The sequence below is a fragment of the Penicillium coprophilum genome, assembly GCF_028826855.1.
Source record: "Penicillium coprophilum strain IBT 35676 chromosome Unknown utg000002l_segment0_segment0, whole genome shotgun sequence".
NCBI lineage: Eukaryota > Fungi > Ascomycota > Eurotiomycetes > Eurotiales > Aspergillaceae > Penicillium > Penicillium coprophilum.
The window spans coordinates 744,523-759,459 of NW_026622721.1; the positions used below are offsets into that span (position 1 = coordinate 744,523).

General features: G+C 49.1%; 8 protein-coding genes across 8 annotated transcripts; 5 read left to right on the top strand and 3 right to left on the bottom strand.

Moving 5' to 3' along the window:
• Nucleotides 1-471: 471 nt before the first annotated feature.
• Nucleotides 472-2,322, top strand: N7500_001686 (MDR family MFS transporter; the record flags this gene model as incomplete). The annotated part of the gene is made up of 5 exons (XM_056672832.1): nucleotides 472-609; nucleotides 666-1,081; nucleotides 1,157-1,626; nucleotides 1,699-1,956; nucleotides 2,006-2,322. 5 exons carry the CDS (start codon nucleotides 472-474, stop codon nucleotides 2,320-2,322), a joined length of 1,599 nt encoding a protein of 532 aa, XP_056536351.1.
• Nucleotides 2,323-2,392: 70 nt separating this feature from the next.
• N7500_001687 (Serine hydrolase FSH) lies at nucleotides 2,393-3,160 on the bottom strand (the record flags this gene model as incomplete). Its single annotated transcript, XM_056672833.1, has 1 exon — nucleotides 2,393-3,160. One exon carries the CDS (start codon nucleotides 3,158-3,160, stop codon nucleotides 2,393-2,395), a length of 768 nt encoding a protein of 255 aa, XP_056536352.1.
• A 298-nt stretch (nucleotides 3,161-3,458) lies between these two features.
• Nucleotides 3,459-4,395, bottom strand: N7500_001688 (uncharacterized protein; the record flags this gene model as incomplete). The annotated part of the gene is made up of 2 exons (XM_056672834.1): nucleotides 3,459-4,232; nucleotides 4,285-4,395. The coding sequence occupies 2 exons, from the start codon at nucleotides 4,393-4,395 to the stop codon at nucleotides 3,459-3,461; spliced, it is 885 nt and encodes a 294-aa protein (XP_056536353.1).
• Nucleotides 4,396-5,596: 1,201 nt separating this feature from the next.
• N7500_001689 (ankyrin repeat domain-containing protein) lies at nucleotides 5,597-6,115 on the top strand (the record flags this gene model as incomplete). The annotated part of the gene is made up of 1 exon (XM_056672835.1): nucleotides 5,597-6,115. The coding sequence occupies one exon, from the start codon at nucleotides 5,597-5,599 to the stop codon at nucleotides 6,113-6,115; it is 519 nt and encodes a 172-aa protein (XP_056536354.1).
• A 466-nt stretch (nucleotides 6,116-6,581) lies between these two features.
• N7500_001690 (ribosome biosynthesis protein MAK16) lies at nucleotides 6,582-7,644 on the top strand (the record flags this gene model as incomplete). Its single annotated transcript, XM_056672836.1, has 2 exons — nucleotides 6,582-6,640; nucleotides 6,747-7,644. 2 exons carry the CDS (start codon nucleotides 6,582-6,584, stop codon nucleotides 7,642-7,644), a joined length of 957 nt encoding a protein of 318 aa, XP_056536355.1.
• Nucleotides 7,645-8,205: 561 nt separating this feature from the next.
• Nucleotides 8,206-8,898, top strand: N7500_001691 (uncharacterized protein; the record flags this gene model as incomplete). The annotated part of the gene is made up of 1 exon (XM_056672837.1): nucleotides 8,206-8,898. One exon carries the CDS (start codon nucleotides 8,206-8,208, stop codon nucleotides 8,896-8,898), a length of 693 nt encoding a protein of 230 aa, XP_056536356.1.
• Nucleotides 8,899-10,358: 1,460 nt separating this feature from the next.
• Nucleotides 10,359-12,090, top strand: N7500_001692 (putative MFS sugar transporter; the record flags this gene model as incomplete). Its single annotated transcript, XM_056672838.1, has 2 exons — nucleotides 10,359-10,929; nucleotides 10,991-12,090. 2 exons carry the CDS (start codon nucleotides 10,359-10,361, stop codon nucleotides 12,088-12,090), a joined length of 1,671 nt encoding a protein of 556 aa, XP_056536357.1.
• A 1,637-nt stretch (nucleotides 12,091-13,727) lies between these two features.
• Nucleotides 13,728-14,847, bottom strand: N7500_001693 (zinc-binding alcohol dehydrogenase family protein; the record flags this gene model as incomplete). Its single annotated transcript, XM_056672839.1, has 2 exons — nucleotides 13,728-14,517; nucleotides 14,582-14,847. The coding sequence occupies 2 exons, from the start codon at nucleotides 14,845-14,847 to the stop codon at nucleotides 13,728-13,730; spliced, it is 1,056 nt and encodes a 351-aa protein (XP_056536358.1).
• Nucleotides 14,848-14,937: the final 90 nt, after the last annotated feature.

Below are 14,937 nucleotides of genomic sequence, written 5' to 3' on the forward strand. Positions count from 1 at the left end.
GAAATGTCGATAAGCATAGGTACGACATCATTTTCAACCTCTGACATGCTTTATACGGAAACACAGTCCAAGCCCCTGAGGTCGACGGCCCCCAAACTAGATGCTGTTGGAGCCTAAGAGTGCGAATGATGAAAAGTCACTTCATGTCCAAGCCGCCATCTTACGGTCTCCGGAATACGAAATATCGTCATCTGCAAAGTCATCCTATCGCCCTAATGCCGAGTAAGCAGAATATACCTTCACACCTATTTAGGTTCTAATAAGATCCACCTTATGCAGGGGTATAGCTATTATAAATCAAACGTTTGGCTGAGAAATCCGTATGAACATAGCTGACATTTGCACTAGACTTGACCAGGGTGCTAGCTGAAATAGCATGAAAGTACTGAAAACCCGCCCCCAATCCTAAATCTGTGGCCCTTTTCTATGAATTGCAATTTTCGATAAAAGTTCTCTGATTATTAGTCCACCATGGTGGAAGCTAATGAAAGTCCAGCGAGTGAGAAGGCCTTGACCACTGTACAGGGGCTGGACTATCCGTCTGGTATCCGGTTGGCCGTCATTATAGTGGCCTTAGTGCTTACAATGTTTATGGTGGCTTTGGATATGGTCAGCAAACTCGAACCTTCTCATATTGAGAGATTTGCACTAATTCTGAACAATAGACAATTGTTGCGACAGCGATCCCACGTATTACCGATGAATTTCACAGCCTCGACCAAGTGGGCTGGTACGGTTCCGCTTTCTTCCTGACATTGGCCACTTTTCAATCAACGTGGGGCAAGCTATACAAGTTCTGGGATCTGAAGTTCGCCTTTCTTGCGGCAGGAGCGTTGTTTGAAATCGGTAGTTTGATTTGTGGTGTTGCTCCAAATAGCACGGCTTTGATAGTGGGCCGTGCTATTGCGGGCTGGGGCGCCGCCGGCCTAGTTGGGGGCTGCTACACCGTGATTGCGTTTGTGGCACCGCCTTCCAAGGCTCCAAGATACACTGGACTGATTGGGACTTCCTATGCTACGGCCAGTGTGGCCGGGCCGTTACTGGGAGGAGCATTTACCGATGGCGCCACTTGGCGATGGTGGTAAGCCGGCCTAAGAGCAACGCTCGCCATACACCATTTCTGCATGATCATAAGCTAATTCCGGCTTCGGCATAGCTTCTACATCAACTTGCCTATCGGGGGAATTTCACTAGCAATTCTGGCGTTTTTCTTCCGCCCTCCGTCCCATGCACGGCCTGTCGCTGCGCCCTTGCGAGAAAAACTCCAACAGCTTGACCTGATTGGGGCAGCATTGACCATCGGTGCTCTTGTCTGCTTTTTACTGGTCATGCAATGGGGCGGAATAACTATGCCATGGAACTCTGCGAATGTTATTGGTCTTTTAGTAGGCTTCGGTCTACTAACTCTAGCTCTTGTGGCCAGCCAATTTCTTCAAGGAGAGCGAGCAGCCTTGGCTCCACGTTTGATACGCCCTCGAGTGATTTATGGTGTCTGTGTGTTTGTATTTTTCCAATCTGGCGCCAACTTTCTTTTCACGTATTACCTCCCGATTTACTTCCAGGCTATTGATGGAATGAGCGCAGCGGCAAGTGGTACACGTAACTTGCCATTTATCGTGCTTTCCGGTAAGTTGGGTGTTTCTTGCATCATTTGCTACATTATCTCCGACATCAGATCAGATTCTAATTGGATCACAGCGATATTTGCCGCAGTAGCTGGTATTGCTATTACACGCGTTGGATACTTCACGGCTTTTCTGGCTCTTGGTAGTGCAGTGTTTCTAATAGGCTCTGGTCTTATCTATACACTTGACATTGGCAGCTCTGCTTCAAAGTACATCGGATATCAGGTGCTCCTGGGTCTAGGACAGGGATTGGCTATTCAAATTCCGGTCATTGTCGGACAGGCCTTCTCCATGATGGACGATATTGCGCCTGTGACTGCGATTGTTTTGTGTAAGTTGTCACTCCCAACTTCATTGAGTATGCCTAACTTTGGATTTAGTTTTCCAAATGATGGGAGGAGCAGTATTTATATCAGCTGCTGAGTCTGTATTTTCTAACCGATTGTTACCTGCCCTTGCAGAGTATGCCCCGACTGTCGATGCTGCACGAGTGCTTTCCATCGGTGCTACTGGACTTCGCAGCGAATTCTCAACGGGTGATTTACCCGGTATTCTTCAGGCCTACATGGTAGCTCTTCAAGATGTATTTCTTTTCGGGACAGTGACTGCCGCGTGTGCATTTGTAGCCAGCTGGCTGGCACCTCCCCGAAGCATTCTACACGGAAATCGAGGATCTACGACGATTATTGCAGCATAAAAAGCAAATAGAGATTTTCAAGCATTCTTCCATATTCTAATTCAAGGAACACGAGCAAAATGCTTTTGCTTCATCCTTCTCTCCCCGCATGAACTAACTGCTCTATAAGGTCGCACACGTCTTCCACTTCACTGCGGGGAACCTCATGTCCACCACCATGCTCGAAGCGGTAGACCTTTCCCTCACACAACTGGATCATAGCAAGACTCTGTTGGCGCCACAAGATATCGCGGCGTCCATAGATATGTGCTGTTGGAATTCTGATCCGGACTGTGTCCACATCCGCATGAAAAAGATTGTAATAAACAGGCCGATTGGGATCAAGTATCTTTTCCGTCTGCAGGAAATACTTGTGTCGGACAACGAGCGATTCATCCGGCAATACTTTTGGTCGCCCCGTCGGGGGCCCTGTAATCCCAAAGTAATCACGAACATCAATTCCGTATTCTGGAGAACAGGTAGAAGGTAGCGTGGAGCAAATCAACATAGCCGCTTTGAAAGGCGATGGTTGTCCAGCGAGCTCAGAATGCAGCATTAAAGAAGCTGCGAGTGCTGCCCCCTGACTAAATCCAATGACAAGATCAATGGGATCAGACAGGTACTTCTGCAGGTATGTGTGGGCATGTACCACTTGCTCGGTGAACGGAGTGCGGATCCACGCAAGGTATGGGCCTTCGTGGATATTGGCTACTCCGGGGAAAGGATCACAAGTCCAGGGGGCATTGGGAAAGATGAAATCGCATTCTGTGGGCAGCAGGTCTAATATTGGCTTCAGCTGGGCTCGAAGTATGGCCGCATTAGTGCCCATTCCATGGAGACAGAGCACACGAATTGGCATTGCGAATATGGTAAATGGTCAAGGTGGGCTATTGTAATGTGTAGTGAATACACCGTGGCTCCTAGAGGACCAGAGGGGACAGGCTCTTTATATATCCGGTTTGGCGGTTTAATAATCTTCCCTCACTCAGACTAATCACCTGGAGGGTGGGAATGGGCAATTCAATTGCAGATTTACATAAGCTGATATGTATTCCAAGATTTATTCCGGTAGACTTCCCACGGTGTTATTCTGACATTGCGACCAGGATCTAATATCTAAGCCAAAGAATCTATCTGCACATATGGATCAACACCTGCTAGTCCTGCAGGAACTCGATCTGTACCTGCATCAACCGGGCGAACGACTCTCCTGCAAAGATATTCATGTGACCCTTCTCCGGTTCAAAATGCTGATGCTTTTTCACATTTGCCCCGATTGAATCAAACAGTTTCGTTTGATCTTCGGCCGTAGAGATAATGTCGTCCTGGGGTGTAAGAAGTAGAACTGACGCGGAATCCAACTGAGAGACCAAGCCGAGAGGATTCCACCCCGCTATCTTATAGTAGGTCTGCAGGGTAGTTCTATTCTCATATGTGGGCGCATTCCGAAAAGCGTCCATGATGAGCCGGTAGTTGTTCGCGTCAGCCGCTCCACCGAATCCCGCAGGGTTCAACCCTTCCTCAGTCAGAACAGGGAGCGAAAATGGCGGATTTCCTTTGATGATAGATTCTCGATCGCGCATTGTTCGAGCCAAGACACGAGCTCGCTTACCATCAAAGGTAAAATTGGTCAATGGACAGCAAGCAACCACCCATCGCACCCTCGAGTCCAAGGTTGCGGCGCTCAGTGCGACGATTCCACCAAAGGAAAAGCCCCAGAATCCAATGCGGCTTGGGTCAACTCCTGGCTGACTGGCCAGAAAGGTGAGTGCATCGCTATAGTCCGAGACCTGTTTATGAGGGTCAAGCTCTTGGCGAGGTTCACCCTCGCTGGCCCCAGTGCAACGTGGGTCGTAGGTCAACGCGGTTATACCGGCGTGTTGAAAGTGAGCCGCAATGTCTGGGACAAACATCTCCTTCACCGTGGCGAACTGGACTCGATGTTAGTAATGAGCGCCAGGCTACTATACACGTAAGACCGACTCCACCAGTGAGAATAATGGCACGGCCAGAGACCGGGCCGCTTCCGGGGTAGAGCCTTCCACTGAGTGTAAGACCATCAATCGTCTTAAATTGGACCTCTTGGGAAGTCATGGTGAACTTCGATTGAAGTATGCGAGTAAACAAAGGTTGAGATTCTTCAGAAGCTCAGGTGTCAGACAATCCAGGTTTCAGAAGTTCATAGCACTTGTATTTCAATTCTTAGACATTTCTATAGATGGCTTCTCCGAGGTTCTGATCATTGCTGACAATATGCCAATTCATCGGAAAGATTTATCACGCCAAGGCTTATGCAGAGTCATCATCTTCCCTTTCGTTTAATATTGATATATATTATCTACAATATGTACGCGTATTTGCAGGATCTTGACAGCTTATCTCCGGCTCAGCTGGAACTTCTGTCAGATCCCCTGTCAGATTCTAAGCCTAGTCCGAATGGCGGCAATAATCAATAAATCAACGTAAGATAGCGTGATTGAGGTTACATTTCCGTGATTTGGAGGTAATTTGGAGGGTAATTGTGTCTGTTACATAGTATATAGCTTTCTTTTCATCAGAGCTATTCTCGACATGACTGTCTTGGTTTTGTGTTGTTTTTATATAGTCATACTTTTTGGTCAATACCCACACTTTTATAATTTTGATGAAAGGTTCTTGAAACCCTTCAAATGGATCTTTCACTCTCTATCCACGGTCAATATCCCAGCCAAGTTCCCCTAGTGGAGCTATGCTTTCCAAATGAACGATATGAGCGTCGGAAATTACAAAATCGTCGCTCCCAGCGAACACATCGTAGTACGAACACCCCTATTCGAATGCGTTAAAGTGCATAGATCAATAAGAATGCATTAGCAGGCACTGACTAAAATTGATAGATCGGCGAGTGGGGAAAACTTCAGGTCAAACCACCGGGAAAGACGACTTAATTTTCCCATCCAGTCAGTCAGACTTTCTCGTCACAGAGATCCAATCGAGCAATTTTCCTCAAGCAAATTCCAGACTGGAACCGCCCTTTTCCCATGATTGCTCTTACAATTCGCCACCAATGTCGAACAATTCTAAGACGGATGCTGGATTGATGTCATCTCTGAATGATTTTGATTTGGGGAACCTCTCCGGGGCGCAAAGTATCAGTTCACACTCTGGGTTCTCACTTCATTCGGGAGAGCAAAACAATTACATCAATCCAATCCCTCCAGTGGAGATAACTAGCCCCGTACAAAGTGAGCAAATGACTAGAATGACTCAAGAAAAAGTGAATACAGATATGGATTGGTCATTCAATAATGTTCCAATGTCAGAGGAGCTGCGACAGCACTATACATGGGCACCGGACTTGCCAACGTCGACCCATGGCGAGCAAATGACGCAGCTACCAGGTCAATCCGGCATGGAGCCAGCACCATTCTACTCCCTTCCTCCCCCACAGTCTCTCCCATCCCGATGTGCTTCCCTCCCGTCACCTAGTGATCCCAGGACGCAGACCAAGGAGCATTCTCAAGACTGGCACCTGCCTCTGCATATAGCAGTGGAACAAGGGCACGAATTAATCATTCGCGAGCTTCTGCGAGCCTCGGTGGGCATCAATGAGAGCGACAGCGCGGGTCGGACTGCAGTTCACATAGCCGTTCACCAAAAGCAAGAAGGCATACTAAGAATCCTGCTGGAACATGGTCCTGATGTCAATGCGGTAGATAAAATGGGCTGGACTCCTGTTCATCACGCGGCTCAAAATGGCTTTACGTCGGGACTGAAGCTTTTACTTGAACACGGGAGCAATCTGGCATTGCGAGCACCAAAAAGATCCCCGTGATTTGCGCTAAGGTCATAATCGGAACACTGAAGATGTCAGGATTAATCTGGTGGGTATTTCAGTGCAACCTTGGACAAAGTGAAGTAGGTGGCTAGAACTGATAAAACTCTTGACGGCAGCCTAGAGTATATAGAATGTATTTAGTATCAAAAATGAATGACCACATTTGCCGTTCGTTCTAATATATTCACCATGGCTCTACATAGTTACTTCAGATATGTGGTTGTTACCTGTGAATTTACTACGGAGAGATAGTCGTTAGATGGCTTGGAAGGCCCCGGGGTGGTCCCTCCAGGGCTTCCCGAGGTCCAATGACGTTGCGCGGAATCGATAAGAAGGCACGTGACTGGCCTACTCAAGAAGGCGGTCAGCGCATATCGAATCTTTTTTTTTTCTTCGGGGTCAAACATCTGCTGCGTAGACTCCAGGACCAACCACTTTTTCGGTTGTCAATTCCTCACTCATCATGTCTGACGAAATTGTCTGGCAGGTTATCAACCAGCAGTTCTGCTCCTACAAACTCAAGTTAGTACTAATCTTCACTCGCTGGCTCTTCAGTCCGCAGATTTAACTCCATTATGCATGGACGGAAAAACAAGAACTTTCCACTAACCGTTCTAACTTTCTCTAGAACAACAAAAGACCAAAACTTCTGTCGCAATGAATACAACGTCAGCGGTCTCTGCAATCGCCAGTCCTGTCCACTGGCCAACTCGCGGTATGCGACGGTGCGAAGCGATCCCGAAACCGGCGTCATGTACCTGTACATGAAGACCATCGAACGAGCCCACATGCCCAGCAAATGGTGGGAGCGCGTGCGCCTATCTTCCAACTACGCCAAGGCTCTCGAGCAAGTCGATGAGCGCCTGATCTACTGGCCCAAGTTCTTGACCCACAAGTGCAAGCAGCGTCTTACTCGCCTGACGCAGGTCAACATCCGCATGAAGAACATCGCCAAGGAGGACGAGCGTCTCGGAGAGCGGGTTGTGCCCAAGTTGGCGCCGAAGGTCCGCCGTCGTGAGGAAACCCGTGAGCGTAAGGCCGAGTCTGCCGCTAGGGTCGAGAGAGCCATTGAGCGTGAGCTTATTGAGCGTCTGCGCAGCGGCGCTTACGGTGATAGACCACTCAATGTCGAGGAGGGTATCTGGAAGAAGGTCCTCCGCGGTCTTGAGCGGGCTGGTGACGGTCAGCGTGATGTGGACATGGATGACGGCGAGGAGATTGAGGAGGAGGAAGAAGAGGGTGTTGGTGAGGTCGAGTATGTCAGCGATCTTGATGAGGAGGAGGACCTTGAGGATATGGAGGACTGGCTGGGCGTCGACTCGGCTGACTCTAGCGACTACGATGACGATGAGAGTGACGATGATGACAGCGAGGACGATGAGGAGGCTAGCGAGGATGAGAAGAAGCCCAAGCCCAGTGCCAAGCGGAAGCATGTTGCTCCTCAGGCGAAGCCTCGCAAGAAGGGACCTCGCATCGAGATCGAATACGAGACCGAGGGTGCTGGCAAGGACCAGGTCATGGCATGATTTTGTCGATGTTAAGAGGATTTGGGAAAAGTTTACCTGATCTTGCATGGCGTTCGGGCTGTCAATTCTTTTGTTTTATATTCTTATTCTGTGCTAGTGATTGGGCATCATACCCTGCTATATTGCATCCACTACAACTCACGATCTTAGATCTTCCAATTTCTGTTTTTATCTTCAGCTGCACGCCTCGACATGTCTATTATTCCTGAAATGCCTGGATATAATTTATTCGAGACAAGATCTGGCTGTTGCTTTATTTAGGTGAAACACGTGATCACGTGTAGACTATCGCCCAATGAATGTCCACTTGTCGCCTTTTCATTTTCCTTTGAAAGACTTCACCTCACCCCAGGAGCCGGTTCTTCTGTTAATATTCCCATTAATAACCCATTGCGATCATCCTCATCTCTTGTTCAACTCTCCGACCCTGAAGCTCTTACATTGGGCCCTCACAAGTAAAGCTCCAGCTCCAGCTCCAGCTCCGCGCCAACCCACCCCGCACCGAAGCTGCCATTTTCGAGACTGCGCATAACCCAACCACACCAACCCGGCTGCTGCACGATGAGCTCATACTTCTCATCCTTGACCACTTCTTCGGCCATCTCTGGCCTGGGCTCACGACTCACCAACCTTCGTCGTGCAATTACCCTAGGCGACGAGGGAGACGACCCCGACAACGAGGACTGCTCCCACATCTCCAACGCCCTTCGAGCTTACTATACCGAAAAGGGCCGACCATTCCCACCATGGCTCCCACAAGATCCCAAGGCTCCATCTCCGACACCCTCCCGCCAAATTGCGACTTCGCAGTTACCCCCCGGTAGCTACAACCAAGGGTCCGCCAACTCCAGCCGGAGCGGGGGGCTGGGTGATCTATGGGGCGATTCTCCCACATCTCAAACACCTATCCCTCAGACAGCCAGTCTTCGTCGCGGACGTGGTGGCACAGCACCACCGCTCGCCTCCGCCAACAGCGCACCGCCGGGCCCCTCCCCCTCGCCCGGTTCCCCCCTTACACATTCTCAGTCCTATTCGCCTGCTGGATCGGGCTCTCCCCACCCATCTGGAGCGCGGCCATTGCCCAGTCAGCGAGCTGGATCGCAACAGCCTTCCCGTCCAAATCTCGACCGAGTCGGGTCGGGTGGTGGTTCAGCCCAGGACCGACTGCGGGCCAGATTACAGGGAGGAAGATCTCCTAGTCCCAATGTTGACCCCAGTATTCGGAAGCCTGTTGGAGCGCCTGGAAGACGGTGAAAGCGTAGAGGCTTACATTGCATGGTAGAGAGCATGGCGCCGGGAGTTATCTTATGTTCAATGTTTACTGAGTACGTGGATCTTAAATGACAATGCTCATTTCATCATGGTCGGATGATTCGTAAATATGTACCAAATATACTATAATGCAGTATAATATCGTAGCACGTTCCAGGAATCCACGCAGATGTGCTCACTTCACCTTTTCCTCCGCGCTATGGGAATATATTAGGCTAGGTTCACACTTAGACTTACCACCTATGAGGCAAAGATATCACTCTGTCCATCCAACGAGCCAATACATGCGATCGTCTCCATAATTGGCCCTTATGACCCGGGATTTTTGGCTATCCAGGCCAAGCAACAGTCGACGAATGACCATCTCGGCTTGCGCTGGGGAAAATCCCCCACTTTACCCGACCCCGGAGCCATTCCGTTCATTGAAGGTTGTTTATGCTCCGACCATACGCCTTAGCCCAGATTGAGGCTAAACTAACCAAAAGGTTTCATGATATCTCGTCCTGATATCTCTCGTTTTAATCGAGATGTCGCCGATATATCGCAGTTCTCCACGGGGACCCCAACCCTAGTTTGATACCGAGTCCCAGCGTCTTTCAGGTCCCGGATTATTAACAAGATATGGCCCTCGATGAAATTTTTCTTGTCGGCTCTAGATATGTTCAACTGCCAGTGTCGATATTATCTTCTTGCGCCGGATTCACTCCCTCCAAAATACCCGTGGGCGCGTGATACCGTGATATATGCCAACACAGCAGGAAGCCGGGAAGATTCCAGAAGTATGGGACTACCGTTGGCGCATGTTCTAGAGGAAATCTGGGGATTTATTATACTGATCGTCCGTTGTATGCCCAGGAATGGTCGACATAAGCTTTGATCGCACACGATTCGTCCAAAGTCCCGATGTCTTGAATTCCCCCATGTCTCTCCACATTCCAATCCCTGCTGTTCACTTACGGTACACTGCATATCCCAGCTTAAATCCTGATTTTGTCTCCCGGTGGGCCCGTGGTTATGTCTTCCCATTTTTGAATCTGGTCACCCCAGACTGGCCTAATCCCCCACCTCTCTCTACACACATGGGAGACCGCAGAGTGCATACTTGAGATCGAGTCTGAGTGACAATCTGGCCAATCTCTACAGCGTGGCGCATGTCCGGGCCGCTTTTTTATTTTGTTTTTGGTTGGATCCTACATTAAGCCTTTGACGTGCTTAATGTCAAACAACCTTGGCCATGATCGTCGTCAGGACGGCCTCGAATAGTCTTCCGTTTCCCCCCTTCGCTCTGTCAGCTGGTGTGATCGCTTATTTAATATTTTGCCTCCATTTTTATAAATCGATACCTGCCCCAGTATGGCCTGAATTGACACCTCCACTCTTCTGACATACTTTATATCCTTTGGTAGACTCACAGTCCATCTCCTGGGGAGGTCTCATCCATCATGGCCGACCCTAAAGATGTTGAGGCTCCCCAAAATGTGCACAGTGAGAATAAGAGCGGCGTCGCCTTCGATATGGACGATGTAACGAACCAAAGGCTTCAAAGCGGGCTGAGTGAGGCCGCTATGAATGCGGAGCTGCTGCAGCTTGAAGAGCAGGTGTACATGCTCCGTAAATCCCGCTTCGGGGTGGCTTCTTCCAATCCTGCTACCTTCACCTACGTCCTCGTCGCTTTCGCGTCCATGGGAGGTATGCTGTCTGGTCTTGACCAGTCGCTTATCAGTGGTGCAAACCTCTACCTCCCTGTTGATCTGGGCCTTTCTTCTGCGGACAACAGTCTAGTCAACGCCGGCATGCCGCTTGGAGCCGTTGCCGGTGCTCTTATTCTTTCTCCAGCAAATGAGTACCTTGGTCGTCGCATGGCCATCATCGTCTCCTGCGTCCTGTACACTATCGGCGCCGCCCTGGAGGCTGGCGCTATCAACTTTGGAATGGTCTTCGCTGGCCGATTCATTCTCGGCACCGGTGTCGGCTTAGAGGGTGGTACCGTTCCGGTCTATGTCGCAGAGTGTGGTATGTGTGTTGTCACGCCAAACCTAATTGTATACCCAATTCTAACTGCAATGTTCGATAGTCCCTCGCAGACTTCGCGGTAACCTCGTATCCTTATATCAACTTAACATTGCCCTGGGCGAGGTCCTAGGCTACGCCGTCGCCGCAATGTTCGTCAGTGTCGAAGGAAACTGGCGTTATATCCTAGGCTCTTCACTGGTTTTCTCGACAATCTTGTTCGTGGGCATGCTCTTCCTACCGGAAAGCCCCCGGTTCCTAATGCACAAGGGACGTGAGGTCGAAGCGTATGCAGTATGGAAGCAGATTCGTGGGTTCGACGATCTCGAAGCCAAAGACGAGTTCCTCGGCATGCGGCAGGCCGTCTCAGCCGAAAATCAACAGCAAGCCCAGACGAAGAAGTACCCTTGGATGGATTTCTTCACTGTGCCGCGTGCACGTCGTGCAATAGTCTACGCCAATATCATGATCTTCCTTGGACAATTCACAGGCGTCAATGCAGTGATGTACTACATGTCGACGCTAATGCAGGCAATCGGCTTCGGCGACAAGGACGCCGTCTTCATGTCTCTTGTCGGCGGTGGATCGCTGCTGATTGGGACTATCCCAGCCGTGCTGTACATGGAGCGATTTGGTCGTCGGTACTGGGCAAACACGATGCTTCCCGGATTCTTTATCGGCCTTGTTCTCGTCGGAGTTGGTTACACCATCGATGCTGAAAAATATCCGGCCGCAGCGCAGGGAGTCTACCTCACCGGTATTGTGCTGTACATGGGTTTCTTCGGCTCATACGCTTGCTTGACGTGGGTCGTTCCTTCCGAAGTCTTCCCTACGTACCTGCGTTCATATGGAATGACCACTGCCGACGCTAACCTGTTCCTGTGCTCGTTTATTGTTACATACAACTTCACGCGCATGATGGAGTCTATGCAGCGGATTGGCCTGACGCTTGGGTTCTATGGTGGTATTGCTGTCCTCGGCTGGGTTTATCAGATTATCTTCATGCCGGAGACTAAGAACAAATCCCTTGAGGAGATAGATGAACTTTTCTCACTTCCTACTGCTGTTATTGTTAAGCGGAACTTGAAGCAGACTGCGCAGGTCATTCGGGACTTGTCGCACTTCCGTCTCAAGAAGGTGTTTTCTCCTGAGCCGTACAACTAGACTGGTTGTTGATCTTTCTTTGCGAGGTGGATGAGAATGCGTAGTGAATTTCTGTTTGCAGATGGCTCATGTCTCATTAAATATGATCTAATGTGGTGTTTGGTTGATCCGCTATTGTATATCCCCGACTAATACCAGGCAAGAAGCATGAATCTATAGGCTTCATACCCCTGCCGACACTATCCATAGATCACACATATATAAGATAAAATTTATAATGGCAACGTGGGCAAGATAGGAGATGGATGGGATCCGCCAGAGCACGTTGGGGGGTATTAACGCAATCCAATTTGGGATCCAATTCTTCGATGCAAGCTGGATGCAGGTCATATGTAGGAACGGGTGACGAGACTGTCAAACTGCATCAAGGCCGCTAATCTCGATTCCGTAGGAGGTCAAGACCTTGGGATTAGACGATACGTATTTAACGATGAGTCAGTCCCAATGGGGTTAATTGCTAAAAGTTAAATGGGGTTCTCGACAATATATATTTTGATCGCGTTCTATTGATAGCTTTGTGTCTAGTAAATGAAAGCTGCCAGCAACGATATCCTACGCCCCCCCAACCGACTCGAGTGCAGCACATTGTATGTTTGTTGAATTCCTTGTCCGTTAGGGTTTTACAGAGCCATCTAGCTGGCTTGAATGCTTCACTTGGCCAAGTAGGGCTACACCGGTGTTGTTTGAGCCTCAGAATACTAAATAAGCTGGCTTTGAATATAAGATGGGGCGATAGCTCAGTTGGGAGTAGCGTACGATTGAAGTTCGTAAGGTCGCCGGTTCAATCCCGGCTCGCCCCATTTTTTTGTATTTTTTATGTTCTGTCGTCTGTCTCTGTACTGTATGTACGGAGTAGGCTTTGCCTCGGGGACTTGATATGCAAACAAGTCAAAATAATGATTTAGTAAGTTGATTGGGATCGATAGTGTCATACTTTTTTTTTTCCCCTGGTGTTTGTTTGTCCTTTCTTAGTTTCATTCTTAATTACCGACATTGCATTTCAATCCTAACATAGTAACGTGAGCATTGATTGATTAGCTTACCTACTACAAACAGTATATAAATGTTAGGGGTATAAAACAAAATAAGCAGCCCATCAACATCAAATGGGGCGATAGCTCAGTTGGGAGTAGCGTACGATTGAAGTTCGTAAGGTCGCCGGTTCAATCCCGGCTCGCCCCATTTCTTTTTGTATTTTTTTCGCCCTCTACATCTCACCATATCCACATCACAATGCTCACCGTGTGCCGGACATCCATAGCCTTTTCCTTTTTCCGGGCAATGGTAGAAGATAATGACTTCCTATCGTTCAGTTCGCAACAACTAGTTCCTCGGAAAAACAGCGATATCTAATGACTACGTAGACTCAAAAGGTTAGCACCTGGGGTCTTTAATATCTTATATCTCATCTCATAAGCTATTTCTTCATTCGATTTAGCGACTTTGCTTCAAGGCGGATACCCATTCTTACATCTCAGCCAAAGTAGAGTGTTCAAGCCACCGTTAGGATAAAGCAACGTAAATACGATCGGAAGGAATGAGCTTGCGTAAATGATAATATAATAGGCACGTTTCGGCTAGCATATTCAAGGCATAAATAATCTGCTGCTCTACCCGGGAAAAGAGGGGCACAGTGGTCACAGCTCAACCACCAGCTTCGTAGCACTGACACCCGCCTTGGACTTTTTCAGCGCAGACTGAATATGCTCTAAACCCTTTCCAACAACCAGCGGAGCTGGGAGACACTGGAGTTTTCCAGACTGCAGCGCAGGAGTAGCATACTCCTCCCAGACAGGCGTGGCAACATCATTGACAGCAAATATCATACCGGCATTGACATTCGCGGGGAGATCAGTAGCAGGGGGAGGAGGATGCACGCTAGCAAGGTGTCCTCCACCCAGCCGATCGAGAATGGTAATATCGTGGGCGTAAGTCTCGGGAGTTCCTACAGCATCAAAGATGCCAACGAACTCGCCACCAGTACTTTGAACTGCGTCGATAACTTTGTCGACAAGTGAAGCATCACTGCGATCGAATACTTCAGCTGCACCGCACCGCTTGCTGAATTCGAAATTGTGCGCTCCGGCAATGGCGATGACATGAATTCCAGTTGCTGCGGCAAGCTGAGTCGTCATTGAGCCAACGGAGGAAGAGCCGCCATATATCACGAGCGTCTTGCCAGCGGGTGGCACCTCCTGCAGCGAGGGATATGGGAGGCCCAGGGCTGGTGTATTCACACCAGGCATAGCGAAGCCGGGCTCCTTGAGGGAAAGCACGCAGACAGCCGCCTCCAATGCAAACGGAACCACCACACCATCTGTGAAAGATATTTCATCTGGGAGTATGGCTGCTTTGTTTGCAGGAATCACCGTGTACAGAGCGAATGCGCCATCCTTGGAGCGCCCGCTTATCAAATTAACAGCATGTCTGTTGAGGAAAGGCAACATTAGCTAAGGATGATTTTGTATCGATATGCTGTGAAAAAACATACCCAATTACACGGCTTCCTCTCTTGAAGCGCTCAACATCCTTTCCCACTTCATGCACCTCACCGGCGATATCGCAGCCGAAGATGGCCGGCCATTCCTTAACAAAAACCCCAGAGTCTTGCATATGGCAGTCGAGAGGATTAATCGCAATGGCAGCGTTCTTGATAACGAGTTCTCCTGGCCCAGCTGTGGGCAGTGGAGCATCATCCACTTGTAGAGGAGAGCCAGGCTTGATGAGCCATGCAGCTAGGTTCTTCGGGGTAGACATTTTGATGAAAGAACGAGAGAAGGTAGATTTGACTTGGAAATGATGAAAAGAGTAGAGTGATGCTTGACAGATGTTTCACTTGAGCAGATG